This window comes from Amphibalanus amphitrite, unplaced genomic scaffold (genome assembly GCF_019059575.1).
Source record: "Amphibalanus amphitrite isolate SeventyFive unplaced genomic scaffold, NRLGWU_Aamphi_draft 000193F_arrow, whole genome shotgun sequence".
NCBI lineage: Eukaryota > Metazoa > Arthropoda > Thecostraca > Balanomorpha > Balanidae > Amphibalanus > Amphibalanus amphitrite.
The window spans coordinates 283,402-310,538 of record NW_024881688.1 but is presented as its reverse complement, the minus strand read 5'-3'; the positions used below and the strand labels follow the sequence as shown (position 1 = coordinate 310,538).

General features: G+C 53.8%; 3 protein-coding genes across 5 annotated transcripts in view; 2 read left to right on the top strand and 1 right to left on the bottom strand.

Moving 5' to 3' along the window:
• Positions 1 to 942, top strand: part of LOC122384544 (chromatin modification-related protein eaf-1-like) — a 78,530-nt gene extending 77,588 nt beyond the window's left edge. Inside the window, exon 13 of the mRNA XM_043372075.1 lies at positions 212 to 942. Within this exon, the coding sequence (XP_043228010.1) occupies positions 212 to 404 (193 nt within the window). The 3' untranslated portion in view covers positions 405 to 942. The remainder of the gene's footprint in view (positions 1 to 211) is intronic.
• A 782-nt stretch (positions 943 to 1,724) lies between these two features.
• On the top strand, positions 1,725 to 7,792 carry LOC122384553 (serine/arginine repetitive matrix protein 1-like). The gene is made up of 3 exons (XM_043372090.1): positions 1,725 to 1,810; positions 3,265 to 3,568; positions 3,896 to 7,792. The coding sequence occupies exons 2-3, from the start codon at positions 3,269 to 3,271 to the stop codon at positions 7,523 to 7,525; spliced, it is 3,930 nt and encodes a 1,309-aa protein (XP_043228025.1). The 5' UTR covers positions 1,725 to 1,810; positions 3,265 to 3,268; the 3' UTR covers positions 7,526 to 7,792.
• A 245-nt stretch (positions 7,793 to 8,037) lies between these two features.
• Positions 8,038 to 25,618, bottom strand: LOC122384554 (putative sodium-dependent multivitamin transporter). 3 transcript variants are annotated; one of them, XM_043372092.1, is made up of 13 exons: positions 25,450 to 25,595; positions 24,564 to 24,701; positions 23,998 to 24,219; positions 21,458 to 21,581; positions 20,099 to 20,127; positions 19,938 to 20,009; positions 19,066 to 19,181; positions 15,396 to 15,666; positions 14,353 to 14,499; positions 13,280 to 13,498; positions 12,702 to 12,928; positions 11,850 to 12,030; positions 8,038 to 10,300 (listed from the first exon to the last, which is right to left on the bottom strand). In XM_043372092.1, exons 2-13 carry the CDS (start codon positions 24,672 to 24,674, stop codon positions 10,217 to 10,219), a joined length of 1,803 nt encoding a protein of 600 aa, XP_043228027.1. In that variant the 5' UTR covers positions 24,675 to 24,701; positions 25,450 to 25,595; the 3' UTR covers positions 8,038 to 10,216. The 3 variants fall into 3 exon arrangements, with proteins under 3 accessions (XP_043228027.1, XP_043228026.1, XP_043228028.1); XM_043372091.1 differs by lacking the exon at positions 20,099 to 20,127 and having other exon boundaries at positions 19,938 to 20,038; positions 25,450 to 25,618; XM_043372093.1 differs by lacking the exons at positions 20,099 to 20,127; positions 25,450 to 25,595 and having other exon boundaries at positions 19,938 to 20,038; positions 24,564 to 24,803.
• Between the last annotated feature and the right edge of the window lie 1,519 nt (positions 25,619 to 27,137).

The window sequence follows — 27,137 nt, the reverse complement described above, 5'->3', positions numbered from 1 at the left end:
GTTCTAGGCAGTGTCGTGTGTGGCTGTGTATCAATATTGTCAAAAAAAAAAAAAATTGTCTCGCACCTCCGCTGCTGGCTTGTGGTGGCGCCGTCCGTTCTATAGCAGTGATCCTACTATATGTACTGACGACCTGGTATGAACTTCCTCTCCCTCTCCCTCACAGCTTCCCTTTAGTCCTCCCGCGCTGACCCTCCCTCCTCCCCCTCAGCCTGTACGAGGACGACCCGGAGCCGGGTACGGAGCCGCTGGAGCGTCTCTCTATCTCGGAGCCGGGCCGGCCGCAGCAGCCCGCCCGGCCGCCGCCCGACGCAGACGACGACTACGCCGAGACGGACGCCGACTACACGTACATCTCCGACTCGGCCGGCTCGCCCGTCTACGGCCAGGCTAAGGTGGTGTAACGGCCGGCGGCGACCAGCTCAACACTCGGCAGCTGCCCCCCGGCGGGGCGACAGACACTTACAGTGGCGGACGGATGCGATGCCATACAACTATTTATGTAGACTAGAGTGAGGTGTGAGTGAGAGGCGAGTGGGCGCAGGACGCCGTGTGTGATTCAGTAGAAGCGTGCCCGCGAGATGGATCAACTGACCGGAGCGAGTGCGCGCGACAGATCAATTGCGGCGTAAAGTGAGTGTGTGAGTGTAAGTGTGAGTTCTCTGGTGAGTTTGGCCACTGAGTTGTACTCGATAGCCATCGAGTTGAGCTCGATACCCGACATCGAGCTAGTCAGCTGCGTGTGCGCCAATCAATTTGCGCGCAGGTGGATTATTTGTGTTTGAAGTGTATTTCGTGATCAATTCCAATGAACTGACGAGCTGCATTCATCTGTGTACATAGCTCATGTACATATTGTCATCCGTTTGTGGTGAGATTGCCAAATATTGTAGTTTGATACCTAACAACCACATGCTTTCGATGATTAAATCTCTAATATGGGATCGGCGTTTGACTGGGTCCTGAGTGACTCGAGGCTGAAGGTATGATAAGGAATAACGGTGACGAACATCAAACATTGCGATTGAAGGGACAGATACTGAACAATCACCAATTCATGACGAATTTGTGATTGTTTAACTAGTGATACATACAGAAGGGCCTACACATTTGACACTCTAACTTCAATCGTTCTGCCCAGGATATAGATGTCTTGTCAAATAAGCGAGTGTCAAATAAGCTCGTAATACGTTGAGTCGTTGACTTGCCCACGGTTTCCGCTTCATTTGCAGAGTGTAGGCGCTGATTGGCACTGATACTGCAGAAAAACATCTGCGACAAACCGTAGCAGCGGCGCAGTGCGTCAGGCAATTTAGGCCGCGTCATTTAAACGAATTGCCCCTTCACAACGAACACCTGAAATAAACCCACACAACGGTTCCTTCAGGGTATGATAAGAAACCGCTAAGTGGGCTGAATATTTCGCCAGCTCTGTGTCTAGCAGATTGGTTGGCTGAGCCTCGGGCCACCGAGGTTACACGCACCGCGGCTATTGAAGCTGTCAGGTGTCGAACCACGCGAAAAGGGCGACTCGACTCGATCGGGAGAGCCGAACGACATCGGACAGCAATATCGATTTTTCAGCCGCCACGCGGCAGGCACAAGTGGCGGCCTGTCAATATATACGGACGACTCTGTCGGCTGGGCCGGAGGCGGCAGCCGGCACTGGGCCACGAGAGATGGTGCGGTTTTTCGAGTGGCAGCTCCGTGGTCAATGTGCCAGTTGGTCGCGTGAGAGACTCGGGAGCAGTGACAGCAGCTCGACAGAGACGGGACTCGGATGTGACCGACATCGGGAACACAGCGCCGGGTGAGTGGCGGCCGACCAGCTGGCAGTGGGATGAGGCACCGACCGCAGGGCTCTCACGGGTGTTTAATCCAGAATTGGAGGATCAAAAGCATGCGATAGCATGCTTTTGCATCCGGAAATTCCCATTGGTGGGTCGCTGAAAAAAGTTCGGCTGAACCTGTTTGTCAGTGAGTATGTGTGTGAGTTTGTCCAAGCTTTTTTGGACCTGGAGTCAAAATGGGTGGACCGATCGGGACGAAAGTGGGACCGTTTGATTCGTCTCCGGCGAGGTAAACTTTTGGTGCTGGCCTCGGTTCGCTCGGTGCTTCGTGGCACATGCTATTCCGCTTCAAAGTTTCGGTGACACGAAATTTTTTGTCAAGGCTACAGGTCAACCCGAGGTCACGGGCAAAGCCATACTGGCGGGACACATCGGTAACACCTTGAACCCGTTTCCAGGGGGGTCACCGTCTGCGAGGGGTGCAGGCTGCATGTGCTGGGGTCGAAAAACCGTTTTGACGTGAGGTCCTCTGGCTCAAAGAAATTTTAAGCTATCAACCTCAAAATCGGTTCAATGGTAGTCCCAGGCAAGGCCTCCAAAATAATGCACATTTGGTTGAGCTAAACTCTGTGGTGCATGAGCTATGCACGTGCAAGCCGATTGCACCCCTTCGTACGTTGCCACGCCTGCAGGGTAAACGGCAGCTCTAACTGGTTCAAAACTTGCAGGTCATAAGAAGAATACATTTGATCACGACATTCCGGCGAGATAATATCCGAGGGGTGCAAGCTGCGCGTGCGGGGGGTGGATAACGGTTTTGACGAGGGATCCTCTGATCCCGGGAAGCGTCGATCTAGCGACACAAAAGTCGGTACACTGATAGAACTAGACACACGCTACATGATGTTATGAAAATGACTGCACTGGGGTGCCTGGGACATGAACTATGCACGTGCAGTTAATTAATGAAGTCATTGGGCTATGGATCCTCCAATTCTGGCCCAAGGCAACGCACGAGCGCTGCCGGCATCTAGTTAATTATAGGACGTAAATGAACAACGTAGTTCTGGCAGTTGGCACCACTGCTCTTTAGTGACAAGGGTTCAGACTCATTAAATTTTGCCTGTTGTCCTAAACGGTTCTGATTAAGATTTCAAAAGCAGGGCAACAACGTTGCACACTGAAAGGCAAAAGCAATGACGTTTCAATCATTTCTTATAGGTACGGTACGTACGCAAACCAGATTCAAGTATTTCCAATTCGATAATGCCCCTTTTCTATGACAATATGACACGAATAATTCGAAATGCTTCAAGTGCATGTTTCCGTCTCAAATTTTATGCACTTCAATCGGCCTGTTTGTTGACCGAACACCTATCACGTCGCCTGAGCTACCGAGCGACGGCTTAGAGCGCGATACGGCGCACGGGCGCCGATACGGTATCTGAGGGGGCGGGCCCGGCGCCTCCGGCAGGGGGATGAGCGGCTGGCTCGGCTGCTGCGAGTGTCTGCAGCGGCGCGCCATGGCTCCGGCGCGGCGGCACGGCGCCGCCTTGCCGGCCGCGCCGCCGCCGCCGCAGCACGGACACCACAACGCCGCCTTTCTGGGGGACGAGGAGGTGACCTCGCCGCCGCCGCCGCCGGACCAGCAGCCTCAGCAGCAGCCTCAGCAGCAGCCTCAGCAGTCTCAGCAGCTCGGCGGAGTCACTGCAGAGTCGGCGAGCGAACCACCCTCACAGTCACCGACCGCAGAGCAGTATCGAGTCGTCCGACAACTGGTAAGCTAACCGTGTCATCTCCCTTGGGCATATTCAAAGGGTTACGGTAGCTGAGGCACGCCAGCCGAGGGACCTTAACGCTTCTTGTTGCTAAGTTGACGGTGGCCGGTCAATAGATATGACTATCTGGATATGTAAACAAGTGTTCAGAAATGAGGAGGTGCATAAATGCAAGCGCATTGTTCATTCATGTGACCACTGGACCAGTGTCATGTTTAATTTGACAGGGGTGAGGTATGCAGCTCAATGTCTCCTTTCCGGGAAACTGGGCGTTGTCCGTGCGTTTGTAACCTGTCTAACAGCGCTGTATCTGTCCCTCCGCCGCAGGTTCGGCCCCAGTTCCGGGAGATCTGCGACCTGCGGGACCAGCGGCCCGGCCTAGTCCGTGGCTCCACCAAACAGACCCGCCTCAGCCGGTCTCCGAACGGCTCACGGTCTCCTCATGGCCCGGCCGCCTGGCTCGGTTTCGGCTCCTCCGAGGATCGTCCGCCGGCGGCCGTCGGTTCGGGACCGTTCCTACCGAATCACCGTGATTTAGACACGGAATGGCCGACCGAGGAGCTCGTGGTGCTGGACCCGCAGCGGCGCGTCAGCCTCCTGGATAACATCCCCGAGACGAGTGAGACTAACGTGACTGGCGAGGGAGCAACGACTGAGGGCGAGACGCGGCCAGACGGCGGCCCGGGGGGCGCGTGTGAGCGGTCTAAGTCCGTACCGCCGGGTCACTCGGTGAGATGGGAGGACGATGTCGTCCCGGCGGGATCTCCCAGCGCCGACCGGACCGCGAGTCCCTCGGTCAGTCCTCAGAGACCAGCTCGGACCCGCGCCGCTTCTCTGGGCACGCCGCGCCGGCTGACGTTCGCCAGGTTCCGGCGGCGCTCCTCCCAGCGGCGACAGTCGTCGGACAGCGGCGGAGCACCGACAGGCCGAGAGCAGAGCCGAGAGCGCAGCTGGCTGCGGCGGCTGTCCCGGGGCAGACCGAGCACCGCTCTGCGGGCCGATCAGCCGCCCGAACAGCCCTCAGAGTCAGCGGCACAGACCGCCGGCACCGACCGCAGTCAGGCCGCCCGACACTGGGACCTGGTGAGGACCAACTTCGACCTGGACGCGCCGCTCACAGAGCACTGGGGCTTCCTGGAGTCGGTGGTGACCGAGTTTGAGAAGGTGGACGCCAAAACGTACACGGAGCACCTGCACGAGCAGTCGCCGATCAGCAGTTCGTCCAGTGAGGAGGAGGTGCCGGACGCGCTGGAGGCGCAGCTCCTGCTGAAGCTCGCCCAGGCTGAGAAGATTCGGCCCAGGAAAGTGTCCGTGTCCCGGCGGTGTGTTCAGAACGAGCGGAGAAGACGCAGATCGGAGCAGATGGCCTCGTCCGGAGAAGAACCAGCCAGCGGGGCCGAGCATGGCGAAGAGTGTCAGAAGGAGGGTAATAAGGACCAAGAGCGTGCTGTGGTATCTGAGGACTTTCCTGTTCCGCCAAAGGCAGAAACTGAGGAGAAAGTGTCTGTTCCACCAGTAACGGAGGCATCAGAAGACCCAGTGAAGCCCTGTTCCGAAAGGGCAGCGAAACCCAGTGCAGAGGAGCCCCGTGTGCCCCCGCTTATCTCTGAGGTCGACCCCAGCGCCGATAGACAGTCATCTCCGACCCAGCGGGCCTCCAGCTGCCCTCCGCCTCGCGTGGAGCCGCCCGCGCCGCCCGCCGCCGACCGCCGGCGGCGCGGCTCCCTGCTCAGCCGCCTGCTGGGTCTGCCGACCGGTCAGTCGCGGCGTCCCTCGCTACCGGCACCCGTCAAACCACCGCCCGCCGCCGCTCCTCCTCCGTCTGAGGAGGACCATGAGGTTCACCATCCGACCTGGTTTGAGCGCACCGCCGGCCCGGAGGCAGCTGCCGGCCCGACGGCCGACCGGCGAGCGCTCAGTCGCCGCCGAGCCACCGTGGCTGAGGTATCTCTCAAAGAGTTCCTACACGAGGTGGATGAGCGCGCCCAGCACCTCCGAGACGAGGAGTTCTGCGGCGCCGACCCGTACGAGGTGTTAGCACCCGAACAGAAAGCCGCGGATGATGACCACGTAGTGCCGCTGCTGAATACCTCCCGCTGCGTGAAGTTGATGCTGGAGGACGCGGAGAGGAGGCTGGAGAGGGAGTACGGTACCGGCGGGTCGAGGTCGCCCTCTCCCAGACCGTCCCAGTGCCCGACGCCGCGCCGCTGTGCCGGGGAGGGGAGCGGAGGGACGCGGGAGGGACAGCAGGCCGGCACTAGCAGTAGTCCACCAGACAGGACCGGGTCGACGGCAGCGGGCACATCAGCGGTGGGAGGAGGAGCTGGGTCTCCAGACAGGCAGCCGAGCACATCCAGAGCAGGATCACCGGATAAACAGATAGCCAGCACTTCGGGAGCAGGGTGCCCGGATAAATCGCCAACTACCTCGCGTTCAACATCGCCGGATAAACAGGTTGGAGCCGCGATCAGCTCCCTAGAAAACGAAGACAGCGAGGCGCACTGTGCTAACGAGGCAGAGGAGACGACTGATGGCGCCGGTCCGTTAGAAGAGCGAGCCACCGTCAGCCCGGAGGGCGGACCAGCGGAGTGTCCCAGTCTCAGTCCGAGGAGCACCCCTCCACCGGAGGACCGGCGCGGCCGCCGTGACACGACCTCCGAGGTCACTGGGAGTCAGCGCCGGGCGCAGTCCGTCCCACCGCCCGGGACCAAACTGGGGAGGCTGCCCGCCTACCTCACCAACATCCAGCACGAGATGGCGACGGTGGCTGAGACGCTCAGAGCCAAACTGCAGGCAACTCTGAGCTCATCGCACGACTCAGAACCGTCCACATCCAGGGAAAGATCTCCACCGAAATCAGCCAGAATACGGAGAACCTCCCGGAGTTCGTCCATGAGTTCGGACGCGGCGCGGCCTGCTGCAGAGCTGGACCGGCTGGCTGCCAGACCTGTCCCCTCAGCGACCCCCACACCGCGAAACGCGATAGCTCAGCCGACTGAGGAGCCGTCACCGGTTGACTCTGCGCCCGAGTCCTCCCCCGAGCTGACCCCCACCAGCACCGTGGCCCTGCCGCCCACCCCAGCCCCGAATATGGCCCTGGTGGGGTACCAGCAGATGGCGCTGGCCCTGGCTCGCCACTCGACCGTCGGCTACCGAGACCTGGCGATAGCCCTGGCGCGGCGGGAGCCCTCCCCGAGTCAGTGTCAGGGTGTGCAGACGTCTCCCCGGTCCGCCTCCCCGGCAGACTGTCGACCCGGGCCGTCCGCCGGACAGTCACGGTCAGCGCAGACTTCTCCCGGGGTCAGCACACCGGCAGAGACGGCCCTCGGCTGTGGACAGTGTCCGGAGTGTACAGGGAGAGTGCCGACTGGTCAACAAAGTGGCACTCCGGGTGGAACTTCGGCTACCCAGTGTGCTCCTACCTGTCCAAGGAAGGGCTCCTGCACCCAAGGTGCACCCTCTAAGGCCAATGGTGTACCCATAACCAATGGAACACCTTCGATCACCAACGGAGCTCCTCCAGCCTCTCAATGCGCTCCCGAGTGCCAGCAGAGCGCCTCCTGCTCCCAGGGTACACCCTGCTCCGGGTGCGCCGTCTGTCCCCACTCCAGCCCCGCACCGGCCTCTGATCCAGCCCCGGAGAGCCCGCCCCGCGCCTCCCCGCCCTCCGGCGGTGCTGTGTGGACGGTCGCCGTCTGGGAGCCGCCCGTTCTAGCCGCCCCGCCGGCCCGCCTGCTCGCCTACGGTCAGCCGAGCTGGGTGGCGCGCCAGCAGAGCTCCGGGGAGGCTGCCGAGCTGCGCCGCCGGCTGGACAGCGGTCAGCGGGCTGCCGGCAGGAGGCGGGACTCACTGCTGAGGAGACGGGCCGAGAGAGCCGCGCAGATGGCCGGGCAGAGCGGTCGGCACGGCGGAGATCACGAGAGGGCGGACGCGCCGCGCCGACCCTTCTGGAGGTGATCGACACAGACGGTACGAGCTGGAGCGCCGCTGCCGCTTCTGGGGGCAGAGAGAGGTGCGGTCAGCGGTGGGAAATGACGAGCGAACCGAAGCACGCCCGTGATTTGTTTGATGTACTGGGTGGGACAGTGATGCCCACCAAATCTCAGCTGTTTTTATATCTTGTCTATCCGTCAAAATGGTCTGTGTAGTCTAGAGTTGGTTTGGATATCTGGAACCGCGCGATGTCTTCTTTTTTGTTGTTGAAATATCACAGTTATCGACGAACGGTGAGATAACCGATATGAAATCTGGATCTCACCAGTCTGAATGAAAAAAGGGGTGAGCTGTTGATATATGAGGATACGACTCAGAAACAGTCCAGACCACCCCGCTGCTGAATCAGCACAGTTAGTTCACAGTCAGTGAGACTTCATAACAACGGCAGATCCACTCACCAGCCACCCACGAGTTAGCCGAGTCAGGTCAAACTCAGCAGACCACCGTCGCTCTCTCGCCACCCAGAGGGTCAGTTTACACGCCAGTGGCTGTATTGCGTAAATGGCACACCAGTCGACAGATATGTACGGCGCTCGGCGCGTCGCGGGCACGCTGAGGAAGACATTGAGTACAAATGCCGCACTCAAACACAGAGGCGCGAAAGTGGGAGCTCAGTAATCCCACTGCACAACGGTGAGCACCCGACAGATCGCACATTGCACACGTGAATACATTGCAACTAAATATGTCGAATAAATGAGATTCGTAAATCGCACTAAACACTCTCAATGTGATCTGATTTGGTTGCAAAGAAAGCACAGATCAAACACTGCTTATCGGAACTGGAGAAAATGTCATGTATAATTTGAAAATGGCATAGTTTCGACAACCCAACTCGGAACACAAAATACTAGCCCAATCAAAACAGCCGCCTTCGTTAGACAAACCTGACCGCATAATCACAAAACATATTCTAGCGACCGAAAACACAGTCTAATGGCCACACTGATCAAGCTCTTATCGTTCAAACCACACATTTCTTCACACAACTATTGCAGTAGATGGTATACACTGCTACTGCGTTCGGCTGCCAGCGAAGTGACAATTCACGACCGCTTCTCGATAATTTGACAGCCCTATCTCCAGCACCGTTTTAGAGATAGCTGAGACGAAACAAGGCAAAGTCCAACAAGGTAGCTAGTCGGTGACAGGCATACGACATGGAAGCCAGTATAAAAGGGGTGTCTTTCACAAGATTCCTGATGCACGGAAGGCGCTATCGAAATGGTACCGTGTCGTTCAGCGACTGCCCCTGTTGAGCGAATATAGGAAACGCGGGCAATGCTCCAATTACTGGTCACTGACTGGAACCAGACGAAATATACAACTGGTGATCTGTAACAGCGACATGTGCGCTTCTTCCGAGGGGCCTGGTAAATCACCCACGAGTCACATAGCAGGAACACCCGGGTCAAGTAACACATCCGAGTGCTGTAACACGTAGCACTCGAGTAACGTGACACGTAACATCCGAGTTACGCGACACGTAACACCCAGGCTACACATAACACGTAACACCGGTGTCCCGTATCGGCAACATCCGGGTCTGACCGTCGACAATCTCTTTAGACCCCCGGTCTGCGCCGCTCTCAGGGGACCAGTGGGACACGTCCACAGAGCTGCACAGATCACAGGTTCACCGGGTTAACACCTCCATAACGAGGGACGCCACAAAGAGACAGAGGGAGACGACACACGAGACAGGGGTCACGCACATCTACACAGCGCGAACGTACCAACAACGCGGGTGGCCCGGTCAGGCACGCAATGTGCCGCGCCGTCCGGCCCGGGGATGGGACAATCTACAGAGTCCGACATCATACACGGACAACTCCAACTCCCACGACACTCTGGTTAGTGCCTCAAAAGTCAGTGCGGCCAAAAGAGGACCGCAGGACGGCTTCTAATTGCACGACGTTTCTTACCGGGAGCAGTTTAGCGGGGACCGCCGGTACAGCCCCGTCAGCCCGCTTATCACCAGTGTAGGTTAATATGTCCAGTATCCACTAAACAAACAACGGTGAAGCGAAGCCTACAACAAATGGCTGTCAGCGTTCGCCGACGCCGCAAGCAGTTCACTGCTGCCGTACATTAGCACATAAATGTACACAAATACTGACAAAGAACACAGTACATAAACGCGCGAAAATGGCCTGCATTCAAAATAATTAAAACCGGTAAGCTCAAAACGTGGTAAATTTATGCTACAAAACATAACTCGATGTAAATTCAGAACAAATAACAAATACTGTCTCAGAAAAAAACACCGAATGAACACCACAGGTCCTATCGGTGAAACACAGATTCACGGTAATGCCTTTCGTGGCCCGTTTCTCACCGCTCAGAGATTCTCAACGATTGAGTTTTTCACTTTCCACTTCTCACAGCTGAGTTTTTTACCACTGAGTTTTTTCCTTATGACTTTCTTACCATTCTGAGTTTCTCTTTTCCGAGCAGCCTGGCACTCAAGTGTTTCTCACCACGTTCTTTGGTCCTTGTTCGCTCTGTCGTCTGACATGGCCGCTGATGAGTCTCTCGCAGTTTTGTGCTGGTACCCGATGGACGCCGACCCATCAGTACGGTTCACTGGGGTCGGCGCTCAGCTCCATCACCCTCTCCTCCTCCGGTGTCGAAGGCGGCCCCAGCGCCCGGTCACAGCCAGGTCTTGGCCTCAAACTGGTCCATCTCCGTGCCGACATTGCTGCCGTTCAGCTTCATACGGCTGGGTGACGAGTCCTGAGACAGCAGACACAATCAGTCAGGGATACTCATACATCTAATGGCATATCGATAGGGCAGCGAGGCCTGAGACACATACGACAGAGAATGACCAACCTTTTACCATTGGCTAGACATGAGGTGCACCTCGACACTTAACCTTCGCCCCAGTGGGGGGGGGGGGGCATATGTTACCACCCTGTCGCGTTTTTTGCGTGTGAATAAAAAACCGCGGCGCGTAGCGCCGCGCCGCTTGGGGTAGCTTTTGGTACATCAATTTTGGACAATGTGTGAAATTTTTGACCCCAGGTCATGTCAGGTCAGGTCACCAGGTCAAGTTAACTGACCAAGCCTAAAAAAAGTTTGCAATCATGTCCAGCCTGCAGTGTTTGTCAGAAAGGTTTCAAACTTGGTGGATTGCATGCTGTTATAGGCGCCTACAATTTGTATATCTCGGATTTTTTATATCCGTGACCTAAGGTCAGGTCAGTGGCGAAACCTTTCCATTACAAGTCAATGGAGAAAAATGAAAATGCCTCTAGATCCGTGTGTACGCATCGGAACAGTCCAAATATTTCAGAATCACAATGATTTAGTCCACTCGTGATGACCTAGGTGTCATTTTTGCTGATAGCCTCTAGACAGGTCATCCGAGGTCACTTGAGGCTACAAACAGTTTTTTGCCAATAACTCGCGATTGGAAAGAGATAGAACGCTGGGGATGGTCTCATTGTGTTTGCCTTGTTGAGACGCATCGACTGATATGCAACATGACCTTTTCCGGTAAGGTCATGACCTTGACCTGAGGTCAAATTTTCAACTTGACCATTCAAGGTCAAATTACAGTTCATTCGACGCGTCTCGGCGAGAGGAACACGATTCTGGCAATAGAAATGTCGTGGCTTTTTGTAGTCGAAAGTTATTGTCGAAAAACACTTTTCGTAAAAACAGCTATTTTTGGACTTTTTGCCCTCTGGAGGCCAAACCGTTGACCTGAGGTCAATATTGATAATGACCTTTTCAAAAGAAGAGTTCAAAAGCTATCGATTGCTTTTCCCTGCGTTATTCTAGCTACCATAGTTCCTGAGATAGCGGCATGTTTTCTGAAAAATATAATGACAATTGGCAAATTTTGACCTTTGATGACCTCTGGTGACCCCAATATTGCTCTAAGGTGAAAAATGTTTGAAATACTTTCAAACGTACGCATTGAGAGCTATCGACTGCTTTTTACCGCGTCTTTCTAGCCCTCTTAGTTTTTGAGTTAGAGGTGGGTGGTAACATATGCCCCCCCTCACTAGGGCGAAGTTGGCTGAGACCGCCACTGGGGCGCGGGTTAACAGGCCAGCAAAGGTGCATTACAGAGCATTACCTACCACGTAAAACACAGAAGTTCAGCGCAACTGAAGCATTATTTACTCGGCGCCACACAGATGGCGCTGTGCCCAGGCTCCCACATGACACCTCTAGCCTGTCTTACTCTATGGGAGTTGGGTATTGCCAGCCTATCCTATCCTCACTAACCACTCCTCTTTTCTATGTGACCTCCTCTCTATCCCTGACTAACCTGCGGCTCCATCCTCCCTCTCAGCCAGGCCACGGGCGGACTGAGCAGACCGGGCGGGGTGGGCGGTGACCGGCGCGGACCGATCAGCGACACCAGCAGACCCACCAGGCACGTCACCAGGAACCCGACCATCGAGATCCACATGTACGACAGGCGGTACAGGTACAGGTACTTGGAGCCGCTGAAATAAACAGAGGGGCGGGGAGGGGTGAGCGGGAGGGTAGCCGAGTCAGGTGCAGGTAACTGATCGGCGTCAGATTAAGTGATAAACTGGGTGGAGTAGAAATGGCATTTACTGAAAGCTGACATTTTAGTTCACGGATGGCCTCAGATATTCAAATGCCAGAAAAATGTAAGCTTTATTTACATACACCATGGATAGGACAGTGAAACAAATTCCAACTGACACATCCCTGCAACTCTAACTAGCACCCTGTCCCACTTTGCCAAAGTCCACCGTATCCCCTTACACTGACCCATCGTCGGTGAGCGGACTGGCGCCCTCCACCAGCGCCCATTACCCCTGATACTGACCCGTCGTTAGTTACCCCCTATACTGACCTGTCATTACCCCTGATACTGACCTGTGGTTACCCCTGATACTGACCCATCGTCGGTGAGCGGACTGGCTTCCTCCACCAGCGCCCGTTACCCCTGATACTGACCTGTCGTTACCCTGATACTGACCTGTCGTCGGTGAGCGGACTGGCTTCCTCCACCAGCGCCCGTTACCCCTGATACTGACCTGTCGTTACCCTGATACTGACCTGTCGTCGGTGAGCGGACTGGCTTCCTCCACCAGCGCCCATTACCCCTGATACTGACCTGTCGTTAGTTACCCCTTACACTGACCTGTCGTCGGTGAGCGGACTGGCGCCCTCCACCAGCGCGGCCGTGGCGTTGATGACGTCACTGCTGCCGTCGATGACGTCATCGTAGGCCGGCAGCACCACGCCGGCCACGTGGGTGTCGTTCCGGCACAGGTCGGTGGTGACTGGCAGTGTGGCCGCCGGCGGTTTGGGCGCGAACCCAATCCATAGGTTGATGGCCAGGCCGACCAGCAGACCGGCCACGGCGCCCTGACGGGGGGGGGGGCCTGGGTAAAAACAGTGCCAATAACAACCACCAGAGGACGCATCGTGTTGTTCAATCGAGCTCCCAGACAAGTCAAAACTCATCTCTTTGACGTAAGATTTCAACACCCCCACTCCAGTCATTGCATTGCAGACGGTCGTTAATTCCAACTCCCATACAACAAGCAAAAGCTTACCCATCCTCTAATCAGTCATCCATTCCCCAGCCTCATGAGCACTCGACAATCGAAGGAAATGGACCCTTCCTTAATAATGGTCTACATAGAGCTCCTATCTCACCCTCAACGACCAACGGGCATTTGGAGTGCACCCGACACTCCCCTCCCGGTATCTCACCCGCTGGTTGGCGCCGGTGGAGAACATCCCCAGGGTGAAGACTCCGAGCAGGGGGCCGCCCACGGCACCGAATATGGTCAGAGACGCGGTCAGCACGCTGGCGCCCACCTTGGAGACCAGGTAGGAGACGGCCAGGCACAGCAGGCCGTAGCCGAGCGAGAGCAGCTTGGTGAGCGGCAGCTCCCACTCGGCCGGCTGCTGGGACCAGCACGGAAACAGCTGCGGAGGGGCGGGGGGTGGCGGGTTAAACTGCCGGCTGCTGCGAGTTGCGACCAGCACGGAAACAGCTGTGGAGGGGGGGGGGGGTTAAACTGCCGGCTGCTGCGACCAGCACGGAAACAGCTGCAACAAACCAAGGCAGGTTATAATGGAAGCGGCCTGCTGGATCGACACGGAAACAGATGCACAGATATGAGGTGGGTCAAATGAAGAGTTCTGAACGGGTTACATTGCCTGATGCAACGTAGGTCACCCCATACACTCTACGTAGATCAATAAAGCAAGACGAACCACGAAAGGCTTCCTAAGGAGATATCACCGTTCCGTGCTTCTATCCTCAGGATGCTGAAATCCTTCTCCTCCACGCCGAAACCCCCTCCGGGCTGGACAGGCAACTTTATCTCATGCGGGCTGCTCCCTTGGAGCGGCACCGCTGCTCCCGAGGGAGCGCACCCAGTAGCCGGGTGCAGTGAGTGCCTTGGGGCTGGATGGTCTGGCCTCTGGATCGGCTCAGCCCCGGCGACTCACTAGGGTGCCTGCCCAGACTAATGTCTCACCCTATATCCTATCATCCTTCCGGCTCTGAAATGGTCTCATTGGACCGAAAGGGCCTAACCCAACAAAACAAACAAACAAACAAAACTAAGGAGATATCACATAGGAAGACGAGCAATCAGTTATGAGTATAGTTGAACAAAGCTGCTACGGAGCCAATTGGCCAGTTGGCATCTCGAACAAAGGTGCGATATCGTTTGAGAATGACCCAGCCAGTTGACTCTAGAAAACAGTAGACCAGGCAGCAGCAGCAGCGGGAGTCAGTTTGCGTGCCCCGGCGCCGGCCGCGGTCCACTCACCCGTACGTAGTCGTGCACGGTGACGGCGGCCAGTGAGTTGACGGCCGAGGAGACGGTGCTCAGGGAGCCGGAGAAGATACCGGCCACGAACAGGCCGGGCAGCCCGGGAATGTCGCGCATCGTGTCCATCACAAAACGTGGCAGTAGCTGGAGAGATAGAGAGAAACGAGGGTCAGACCGCACCACACAACGGGGCCAGAGAACACAGCAGGGTGTCCATCACAAAACGGGGCACTGCAGCTGGAACAGAACGGGGAATGTGAGAAGGCCGAGGGAACGGAATACGGGACAATAGAACTAAACAGCATTTATCATAAGGCAACACCTGAAAAAGATGGGAAAGGAGTGAGAGAGCGATAGAAAACGGAGCAAGGAAACCAGAAAACACAACTGCGCATCTTATATGGCTCGCTTTACTGTCTGCATCGCCATGTGTTGTGAATCACCCTATTCTCTGACCAAATACAAGCACGTATGATAACACCGCCCAGTTTCGGACTATCTGACTGGGCGGATTTGCCGGGCGGCGTGGAAAGCACCCACCCTGCAATGCCTTCACCACTGACGTTATCGCTAAGTTGTGGTCACACATCCACTGGGGCGTGTTAGTGGAGTGTCGGCGGGCACGCTTTGTGGGGGCGGCGGCGGAGTGAAGACCGGACCAGTGAGCTGAGATTGGGACCGGCACCGGCACCGGCACCGGCACGGCGCGGCAGAGCCAGACAGACGGTGAGTCATGAGATATGGACGGACAGACATGGGCCATCGACTAGTATCAACACACAGCCGGGTACGGGGTAGGATCATACAAGAGGGTACAAGCGAGCTGGTTATCATATTCCGCGAAGTTACATTGATAACATGAAAACAAATTGTTCTTGAGACATTCTTACTTCTCAACAGGAAGCTACAAATCAGCAGCTATCCTAGAGCATCTCAAGCCGCTATGTAGCTGCAACACACTGCTTACTAACCCAAAATATTCGCGCAAAAATGCCTTACTTTGAACGCTCCACTTTTCTGAGATTAGGAAGCACACCCACCTGGTCTGGCAGTTTGACCTTTCCGGTGGCGAACGGATCACAGCCGTGGTAGTGAGCGTACACCACCAGGCCGGCGAACGAGGTGCTCAGACTGAGACAGGTCAGGATGGGCCACTGGATCCAGAGCGCCAGCTGGGCGCGCCGCAGACTGCCCACGGAGAGCAGACGCTGTACCTGCGCCTGGTTCACCGCGTACAGAGACAGGTAGATGAACACGCCGCCCAGACCGAGCGACCAGACCGTGTGCCGCTCCGTGGGGTCTGGGGATATACTGGGGGAGGGGGAGGGGGGGGTGTCAGATGGACACACCGACCAGACCGTGTGCCGCTTCGTGGGGTCTGGGGATATACTGGGGGGCGGGGGGGGGGGGTCAGAACATTCGGTCAAAAGAGAAATCCTGTCAAAGATAGAAGAATAGAGATGTGATTGGTGCGGCTAGTACAGATGTATATACTATAAAATGTCGACGAAAGCATAAGCGACGTAGGGCGACATTGATTGGAACCAGTAACAACACGTCACTACGGTACATGAATTAGGTGCTCCACTTAGTCGGCGTATAACTAAGTATATAACTAAGGGGGGGGGTGTCAGATGGACACACCGACCAGACCGTGTGCCGCTTCGTGGGGTCTGGGGATATACTGGGGGGCGGGGGGGGGGGGGGGGTCAGAACATTCGGTCAAAAGAGAAATCCTGTCAAAGATAGAAGAATAGAGATGTGATTGGTGCGGCTAGTACAGATGTATATACTATAAAATGTCGACGAAAGCATAAGCGACGTAGGGCGACATTGATTGGAACCAGTAACAACACGTCACTACGGTACATGAATTAGGTGCTCCACTTAGTCGGCGTATAACTAAGGCCGTTGTGGGATCCGACAAACGATGCATATTGAGTTACACGGGTAAAAGTGAAGACAGAAGCATGGTATACACAACACTACAAGTAAATGTGCGAGTCCCATCACCATGCGTGACTTATGAAAAGCTGCCTTTGTGTGAAGACGAAAATCTCAACTGAACTAGCGTACCATAGTGATGAGCATGACCGCGCATTAATGGATAAGAAATGACGTGGCTAGTCGGATCGTGGAGCTCGTTGTTGCATTTCCAACCTCTGACAATAGTATGTCGAAACAACATTCCTGACCAGAACCAACCATCCTGTCGCGTTGCTTCATTGCCGGTGTTTTTCACTGAGGCAGCTGTTTTGGCACATTGTATCATTTGTGTTTGTTGGGAAAACATCTGAATCTCCTGGGATCGTACTGGATTCAAGTCTCGGACAAAAACTAAGACACACGCAGTGCCAACAGCAGGGCTGCGGAGTCGGAGTCGGAGTCGGAGTCGGAGTCGGAGTCGGTCGGAGTCGACAGTTGTGACCGGAGTCGGAGTCGGAGTCGGAGTCGATTTTAGAAACCCAAGCCGGAGTCGGAGTCGGAGTCACCGAAAATCTGTCGACTCCGCAGCCCTGCTAGGTCTGCGGAGTCGGAGTCGGGAGTTGGAGTCGGTCGGAGTCGACAATTCTGCCCGGAGTCGGAGTCGGAGTCGGAGCTGGTTTTTGAAAGCCGGAGTCGGAGTCGGAGTCGGAGTCGCCGAAAATCCATCGACTCCGCAGCCCTGGGCCCAACAGTATCGGTGCACGGCCTATTCTCGTACCAAGTCAGCACCAGCAAACCATACACAAATACAGATTAAGCGGCACCACCCGGTACCAGCAATGATCTCGTTCGGTTCACGATTTCACTAAGAGGCGTGGTGTACAGTCGTGTACAGGTTGATGGTCCCCTACTCTTTATCCACCGGGTTCCTATGGCTCAGCATTGGCAGCAGCCGCCTGGTACCGGTAGGCTGTGCCGCATGACCCGAGAGTGAAGCGGCACAGCCTACCCACACTGTATGACACCGGCTCGGGTCGCCTGGTAGAGCGATTTGACCGGACGCTGCGTTACACCGGCTGGGGGAGGGGGGGGGGGGTAAAGGTCAGGCCTGTCTATTTAGCTCGGCTCGGTGGATGAGGCGGGCTGGAGTGTGGTGTGGGGCGGGGGTGATGTGGGGAGGGAGTGAGCGGACCTGGGGCTGGGTGTGTGTGGTCACTTGTCGCATAGAACCGATCGTAATCCACCCTCCAAAAATTCACATTCACAAAACCCAGGGGGGTTCAAACACCCATCTCCCAAGTGGGGTGCGGAAGGACAGGTAAGGGTCCATACGGTCTCCTCATGAATTGCAGCAAAGAAAGAAAACAGACCTGTCACCAAATAATCTTTCTGAAAAGTGGACTAATCGCATAGCCTCGGACACAGAAATAAACATCCAGCACGCGAAGCGTCTCGAACCGGGCCTCTCACTATCGGTCAGTTTGACAGTCTAGCACTCCTACGCTGAGCTACACCGGATGGTGGCCACGGCCGGGGCAAAGTCTGGCCGGGCGGGCAGCGGGGCCGGGAGGTCGGCAGCAAAGTCAATGAATGTTTTTGTGGTTTCGGGTGCCGGTCGCTCTAGCTTGGTGGAATGATGATGGATCATTGGCAAAACTTTCAACGTGGAGTCCCGGTTCGAGCCTCAGCGGGGCTCCGGCTACTTTTCCGAGTTAGGATCTGGTTTGATTTTAGTGGTTGCGAGCCATTTATACGGTTTTATATCTACATGTCGATTGTCGATTGATTGATTGATTGATTGATTCATTCGTTCATTTATTACATGTCGACATTTAGCATACGAATTGACATCCAGGATCAATCTACCATTTTCATAAGCGTATTGCCTAAATATCATGCATATATGTGGCACAAGACCTATGGTTGCCTCGATACCGTGCCAAATCACGTTTTGCACAATGCACAAGTCAATTATATTCGCTGGGTCTTACGTGCATTGTGCTTAGCAAAAACAGGAATGCAATTGTTAAGCGACGCAAAATGTGCAATGCAGCAAGTGACCACACAACCCGCCCAGCCCCCATGGTCCACCAACACGCCCCACACCACTCCCCAGCCCACGCCAACCACCGAGACGAGCCCCTCCCCTCGCGCTGGTCTGACGTGACAGCTGGTCTACAAAGCGCTCCACCCGGCGACCCGAGCCGATGTCAAACGGCGTGGGTAGACTGTGCCGCTTCACTCTCCGGTCATGCGGCACAGCCTACCGGTACCAGGCGGCTGCTGCCAATGCTGAGCCATAGGAACCCGGTGGATAAAGAGTAGGGGACCATCAACCTGTACACGACTGTACCCGTAACGTGTAACAGCCCACCCAGACCACCACGTGGTTAGAGTGAGACGTTCTCAGATGTAATCGGACACCCTCACAGACAGCCGCGACAGTCTAAACAAAGCTATAATACTGGTCCATAAGGCGGCATTTCCGGGGAGCCTGGGGTTCAGATCTTACAGTGCCGGCGTAGGAAAGCCTAAGTTGGGGACGACAGAACATGGTGATCGGGACGGCGATGCGAACTGAAACACTAAACGGGGCTGTGGTGGGGAATAGGAACAGAAGAAACGAGCTGATGAGGCGGGAGAGAGTTGTAAAAGGCAGAATGAGCCGTGAAAAGTGGAAAGAACGGTGTGTTGTATGAGTTTTGGGGCGGGCGTTTCACCACATCAGGCTATCCAGTGCCCATACAATTACAGAGTGCCTTAGAGTGTGAAATGTGAACTCACTTGAGGAACTCGATCCTGCCTCCCTCCTCTGCGACTCGCCAGATCTCTGCCGGTCCGCCCATGGTCACACAGCCCACGGCGATCACCGCGAATATGGCAGCGAACATCAGCAGAGTCTGCGGAGAATAGCACGGGGCAGAGTTAACTATTAGTTTAGGCAAAACACCGTGAATATGGCCGCGAACATCAGCAGGGTCTGAGGAGAATAGCAAGGGGCAGAGTTAACTATAGTTTAGGCAAAACACCGTGAATATGGCCGCGAACATCAGCAGGGTCTGCGGAGAATAGCAAGGCGCACAGCGAACGGTCAGTTTGGGGATGAAAACACAGCGGCAAGAGCAGCCTGACATACCTGTCGCAACGACGAGTATATTCTTGACCGCATGGCGATTAAATTTAAAATCATGGACAGCGATAGGGCAACAACCAAAGGAAAATGCTAGCACTGACATAACGCAGCTCTCTGCTCTCATTCGCGATTGTGCGTAGTTTTGCTGTGATAGGACCCCATCTTCTTCACATCATCAATCACTCCATCTTTTCCTCCATCTTCCCATCCGCTTGGAAACTCGCCGGCGTCATCCCCGTCCACAAATCTGGCGACACCTCAGACCCATCTCCATTTTGTCCGCACTATCCAAGATCATGGAAAAGGTCGTTTCTCGCCAACTCGTGTCTTATCTTGTGAAAAACAATGTTTTGTCTCCGCACCAGTACGCGTATCGTCCGCGTCATGAAAAGGTAAAATGAAGTCACACCAGTCCGAGGTCCGGTCTACCTAAGGTCAGGTCAGACTCACCTGAGGTCAGTTCACGCCCACCCGAGGTCAAATCAGGTTCATCCCATACCCGGTTAAACGAAGACAGTCTTACCTGGAAGACGTCGGTGACGAGGACGGCCTTCATGCCTCCCAGTGTGGAGTAGAAGGTGCAGACCAGACCCACCAATAGGACAGAGAGCCACAAACTGATACCTGCCAACAGTACCGGTCAGATGAGGATATTTTAGAGTAGAAACCTAGAAGGTGACCCACCAACAGGACAGAGAGCCACAGACTGATACCTGCCAACAGTACCGGTCAGATGAGGATATTTTAGAGTAGAAACCTAGAAGGTGACCAACCAACAGGACAGAGAGCCACCGACTGATACCTGCAGACAGAGTCGCAGCCACCCGTCATTTTAGTCACACTGGATTAGATCGGCCTTAACGCTCCGAATGCACGCTTTTATGCATCAACATTGAAAATAACTGATACAATGTATTCGTAAATATACCAACCCAAACAACATGAAGCATTTGAAGCATGCCATCTGTTTAGCTGTAGAAGAAAACAAGCAAAAGGGTAACTCCAGTTTTACTACAAATCCCCCAATAATCCCTCCCGCACGATGACTGTGCATTTCTGCCGGTCCGTCAGGCACGCGAAGAGCACGTGTACGGTACACAGACTGCTGTGTCGGGCGGTACGGCCGTGCGCGGGCACACAGCGCAGCGTGGATCAGAGGGTGCTGATGCGGGCACACGGAATAGTACGGAATACACAGCGGAGGGGGGAGGCTGGAGATAACCTCTATTCCGACCGGAGGCACGGAAAGGCGCAGAAGCGCGGCAGCACGGCCCGGCCCGACCAACGCGAGTCGGTAGTGGTGTTGTTCATTTAATACTCGGAAACAATGGACATGTGTCGCAGAAAATACGGCATTACGGCAACACGACTGTCCTTAAAAATCAACGCTGCTTTGACGAGGAACAAGGAAAGTGACTCCACCCGATTGCAAAACAATGACGGAATGTGATAATAGTCCAACTGCGACGCGAAAAACTTTCGCTTTCTGAAGCCGCTGGTTTCAGTCTCCTTACGTGCATAAAGGGTACCTCTACCTATTGATCTATTTCCGGCGCTCGCTCCATTCCGACCAGCTGCTGGAGTCAGCGAGCGGACGTTCATTATTGTCCTAAGTGGCCCCACTGAGCGGATCGATAATAGACCGTACAACACGTGCTGACGATTATCTGACCACGCAAAGGTGCGAGGATCAAATACGCACAAACACATGCGCGTACAGTCAACAAGGCATTGAATAAAACAATGCAGGCTTCATCACTCTGTTGTCACGTGCCCTTATATCCGTGCCAGAAGACCGACTCACGGTACGGACTAAATCCCGCATTACGTGCGCCAACATACAGTCAGGGACTCTGACTCAAAGCATGCGACTCGATGTGGTATTACGTAACATATCCATAGTAACCGCCATGTGAGCAGTGTTTCCTGTTTGTCCAGCTGTGTAAGGCAGGCTGTGTCAGCCGTACGGCGTCCCAGCTGTGTCCCGGCCCGGCGGCGCCCCCAGCTGTCTCCCGTCCCCAGGTGTATCACCCCGGGCCGTACCTGTAACCGTGCTGAGAGCAATGGCCGGCGCGTACAGCACCACCCCCATGTAGAGAATCATCTGCAGCGAGAACGCCAGCGAACAGAGCATCCGAGTCAGCGTGCCGAACCGGTACTCCAGGTACTGAAACGGAGACAAATTAACACAGGTAAACCATACGAAACAACTACAGTATCGATATTTGTGCGAAGATTGAGGAAAAGGCACCGAAACCCATGGAAAGGTGAAGAAAGGTGAACTCACTCGTTGTAGAAACTAGAAGGACATTACAAAGAGCTTCACAAAATAAAAATCAAACGAAAATCTGCTTTGTCGTTTGTCGTTATGCAAAATTCAGCAAATAACATTGATGCTAAAGCACACGTTGACCGAAATAACATTCGTTGTAGCGCCGGTTTCGTAAGCGTGCCTTTGCATACTAACATTCTAGGAGCACTGGCTGATGCTGCATTCCACTCGAGCATGACGAGACATTTCATAACTCCGTGGGCCAGGGACGAGGAATTCGCTCCGTTAGCAGCAGTCTCACAGCCGTCTGATGAACGCGATCAACAGTACACAATGATGTCACGACCCGCTCAGAAACATTCGAGGAACTTCAGACCGATGCCTTCACAGAGAACCAACAGTTAAACGCAAACGAGTCCATTGGATCGTTGTCAATAAGATACACATATTGGAAGTAACAGAGGAGAGCATATCGTATAAATAGTGTCTATCCCATTTACAGAGCTGCCTCAGCACCATCTGTGTCGGGACAGGCGATATGAAGACGCCGTGTAATGCCCGGTCCGGCGGGGGAGAGGGAGGGGGGGGGGGGGGGGTCCTGGACGACTGACATCAGCCGGAGTGTGAGAGGAAGGGGCCCCGACAGTGCAAACACAAAGCGGGCCAGATGGTACATTTCTGACAAAAGCAAATAGCGGTTTAACTTTCGCTATAGTCACCCATAGCCACATGTTTCCCGAACTCGCCGTGTCCCTGAACATATGTGTCACGGTTTCAGCGAAAAGTGCATGTCCTTACATAATCTAGATAGCCAAATTTACATTCCCTAGATGTTAAATATAGCCATCCTTGGATAAACATTTCGGCGAACTCAAATCTCGGCAATCCGAGCCCAGTACTGGACCCTAACGCGGCCACCAATCTCAGTCACGCCTGGCTCGGATGCCGGTCATTGCGACATCTTGCCCTCGACATGCGACTCCTGCCCAGCAGGATGACATCAGGTGGTACCGGACCGTGGTGTTGGGTCAGACAGTCTACTCGTCCCCCCGCCCCCCCCCCCCCCAGCAGGATCGGAGTCAGCCGTCCGTCGGTGGCACTGGCAGCCGTCCGGGGCGGGGAGGGGGGGGGGGTGACCTACCCCACCCAGCGGGCGTGTGTGATTAGTGATAGTCTGTGACGCAGGTAGGAAGAAGGGAGGGGAACAGGTGACAGCTGTTCGGCTGCCACTGTTTATGCGGCTATTCCAGGGTAATGCGCCAATGCCAGGTGACTGGAAGTCATCACGACAGAATAAGCCATCACAGCAGAATACGACCACCATACTAGAGCACGGCCATCACAGCAGAATACGACCATCACAGTAGCACACGACCATCACAGCAGAATACGACCATCACAGTAGAACACGGCCACCACAGCAGAATACGGCCACCATACTAGAGCACGGCCATCACAGCAGAATACGACCATCACAGTAGAACACAGCCACCACAGCAAACTACGGCCATCACAGTAGAACACGGCCACCACAGTAGAACACGGCCATCACGGCAAAATACGACCATCCTGGTAGAATATGGCCATCACGGCAAAATACGGGCACCACGGCAGAATATGGCCATCACGGCAGAATACGGCAGCATAAGTGCCGCGAAATACGGCAGAATACGGCTGTCACTGCTATCACGGCAGAATATGGCAGAATACGGCCGCAATGGCACTATGACAGAATACAGTAGAACTTAGCTAATAGACCGAACACTCTATTGCCCTTGTTCACCGACACAGAGTCGGTCGAACAAGGGCAGGTACGACTATCTCTATGGGTACAACACCTGGTACATCGAGTACTCGGGGAGTCGGTAAAAGACCGGCAGATACCTAGCAGTGGGCTGCAGTAGAACTCACCTGATTTACAGAGTACTCGGAGAGTCGGTAGAAGTACATAGAAGACCGGCAGATAGCAATGTGCAGCAGTAGAACTCACCTGATTTACAGAGTACTCCGACAGTCAGTAGAACTCACCAGCACATCGAGCATGCTGAGAGTCAGTAGAAGACCAGTAGATAGCAGTGAGCAGTGGTAGAACTCACCAGCTCACCTGGTACACCAAGCACTCGGAGAGTCGGTAGAACACCGGCAGGTAGCAGTGAGCAGTGGTAGAACTCACCTGGTACACCGAGTACTCGGAGAGCCGGTAGAACACCGGCAGGTAGCAGTGAGCAGTGGTAGAACTCACCTGGTACACCAAGCACTCGGAGAGTCGGTAGAACACCGGCAGGTAGCAGTGAGCAGTGGTAGAACTCACCTGGTACACCGAGTACTCGGAGAGTCGGTAGAACACCGGCAGGTAGCAGTGCGCCGCGATGGGCGTGGCGATGACGTAGGAGACGTTGATGAGCACAAACTGGGTGCCATAGGTGTAGTTCTCGGCGCTGACACCGAGCAGCGTGATGGCCGACATGAAGCTGGCCAGGAGGGAGAAGGAGACAGGTAGTGCGCCCATACTGCGGTCAGCCAGCAGGTACTCCTGGGGAATACAGGGGGAGGAATGATCAGAGATGGCAGAGACAACTTAAAACTGATCAGGGGTGGCACTTACCATCAGCTGCCAGTGCCAACAGAAATATGTTGACAGAAATACACAGAGCAGATATATACTGAACTGAAATAGACAAGGCGCCATAAAAAGCAAGATACAAGCGAAATAAAACAACATAAGCAATAAAACACACACAACTTTTTCTCAATAATTCCTTACCTACAGATTAAAAAAAAAACAACTTAATCTCATTTCCAAACAGACAAATCATTTCTACACAAATCACTCCATGTATCCAGTCCTTCAGCCACCTGTAATGAGGCCTTACTCACCGCCTGGCTGCGCTGCCGGCCGCCGGTGCAGGCAAAGTAGACGCCGATGAGGGCAGAGATGGAGAGCATCATGCCGCAGACCACATAGTCGGCGGCCGTGAAGAGAGACATGGTGCTGGGCCGTTACCGCCAATGCCCCTGGAAAGTGGCAACAAGGATTTATGGTGAGGGTTCTGAGGGTCAGTGAGATCAATAAGAGTCAGAGAAGGTCTATGGTGTCAATAAGGGTTAGCAAATTCAGTAGAGTGTGAGGTTGATACAGGTTTCAGAGTGAGGGTAATAAGTAATAACTGGTCTGTGAGGCCAATTCTGGTTTAGCATGAGGGCAATAAGGGTCAGTGAGGTCATAAAGGGTTAGTGACATCAAACAGGAACAGTGAGGGCAATAAGGGTCTGTGAGAGTGAGGCCAGTAAGGGTTGGTTAAGGTCAATAAGGGTCAGTGATCAGTATCAGGATCAGTCACATCAGGGAAAATGGTCAATGGACAGTCAAAGTTTTGAAAGTTATAAGCCTGGATTTGATTCAATCAGGGTTGACTCACATCCTGATCCCTGGACCCTGTGTGTAAAATATGTCTAGATTTTAATGTCATTATGGTACCACAGTCCCTGCAAAAATGTAAGGATGAGGAGCCTGGTGTTAGGCATCTTAATTCTCAAGTGACTCGTAAATTTGTCCTTTTATCACTTAATTATTTTTCACAAGGAAAACAAACATTAAATTGAAGCATTGAATTTTGGCTTCAGGTAGATGTGGTGGCTGTCCTATTTATTAAAGGCAATACATTGGTATTAAAATGGTTACAAAATGCACTCCAACTAGGCCAAAATAAACTTGATCCGCAAAACTTTAAAATCACGGTATCTACCACAATTCCTAACATACCTTGGCCTCAGGTTCACTCTGCACCACAACCCCTGCTTCCTATTAGCCTGTAATAAAATTTGTCGACTCCCACCAGCACAAGCAGCCCACGCGAAATAAAGGCGAGAAATGAACCTGAATGACCTGAATCATCCCCTAGCGCTCAAGCTAGCGCTTCGCTGCCTTTCATAAATGCTTTAGGGCATGTGTTCATATTTCCCGTCCACTGCTCATGCGCTGATTGTTTTGTTGAACATTTGAGATGCCCATTTTAAGTCAAAAACTTTGAAATGAATATTTCTCATTATTTGCATTCATTTTACATCAATTTAGTTAAAATTCGTATTTTGGTTCATTCAGAACTAGATAAATAAAAAAACCAACACATAGAATCAAAAACCTCTATTGCAAATAAATAAAACAACTATAAAAAATGTGTGAGGGCCGTGAAATTTACTGGCATCTCTTGTTTTCAGAGTGTCTGCGTTGACATCTTTTGCATAAAGCGAACACAATCAGGAAAGAGGCTGCCCGCATCTATTTTGGCCCGTATGAAACGACAAACAGCGCCTTTGGAGTTTGGACGGTTTGGACGACGCCTTGATTGCTTTTGCTGCTTCATTTCCTGAAATATTGTGGTTTATAGGGTCTTTCCGTTAGCAAACTAATTACAAATCACTGCAGAGTCTTGATTCTGCGTCCCCTACTGTCACGTCGATGCGTTATCGCGATTTCCATATCATAATGGGATATTTTCATGTGCGCCGTTGCAGTTTCCTTGCTGCCGTGCCTGCCGTGCTATTGCTTTCTTCGCGCGTTGCAGTCTAATGTCTAGCTGTTATAGAAATAGGACAAATTCGTGTGCGTTATCTTATTGCGGTTTTCTTACTGTGGTGATATTTATGTGTCATGATGTTTCCAGTGTTCATCCCATGTTGGCCAAGTGGTTTGCTATTGCCTAATGCCTCGTGCGCCAGTGTGCATGAGTTCCCGGCCAGCGCGGCGGCCCGGTCCTATATCAGTAGGTACCTATAGGTTTAAGTTTCTAAAAAGCCCACCTGCTGTAACCAATGTGCCAATCCATGATTTCCCTACTATCGTGTCTTGTTGATGTTGTGCAGAGTGCACAACGTTTTATAGTTTCTTTGCTGAGTTCACTTCGACCATTGCGATTGCGGGAGTCACCTCCACCATATTTTATATCGACTTTCAGGTCAGGCTGACACAGGACCATCTCAGCGACTGTCCGGAGATGAATTAGCGCATTAGAGAGCACCTAGCTCCACGACCGTTTAACTACTTAACCCGCGCGGGGCTGGGGTCTCCAGCCGAACGCGCGGGGCTGGGGGGGGGGGTAAATTTTACCCCCCTGTTATCTCCCGAACTAATGGTCCGATTTGGAAAATTCAAACGCCAATCGAAAGCTCTCATCACGAAATACTAAAAACATGTACTTAATTTAAAGTTTGAGGTCAAGGTCAAGGTCAGGTCAAGGGTACAAATTGCAAGTTTCTACAGTATCGGCCTTGCACCGTAGTTGCCGAAGAATGGAGTCATGGACTGAGACTGATCGCCCAAAACGTGTTCTAAGGCTACCAAGACAATATTCGTTGCATACAATATCATTCAGAGGTCAAGGTCAAGGTCAGGTCAGGTCAGGTCAGGTCACCAAAAAACAAAATATATAAAAGGGCATGTGCGACACATGT

Coding starts and splice junctions, on each gene's coding strand:
- LOC122384553 (XM_043372090.1), top strand. CDS start 3,269: ATGAGCGGCTGGCTCGGCTGCTGCGAGTGTCTGCAGCGGCGCGCCATG. Junction 3,569..3,895: donor ATCGAGTCGTCCGACAACTG/GTAAGCTAACCG, acceptor CCTCCGCCGCAG/GTTCGGCCCCAGTTCCGGGA.
- LOC122384554 (XM_043372091.1), bottom strand. CDS start 24,674: ATGTCTCTCTTCACGGCCGCCGACTATGTGGTCTGCGGCATGATGCTC. Junction 20,039..21,457: donor TGCTCTCAGCACGGTTACAG/GTACGGCCCGGG, acceptor TACTGTTGGCAG/GTATCAGTTTGTGGCTCTCT. Junction 15,667..19,065: donor GGCAGGATCGAGTTCCTCAA/GTGAGTTCACAT, acceptor CCCCTCCCCCAG/TATATCCCCAGACCCCACGG.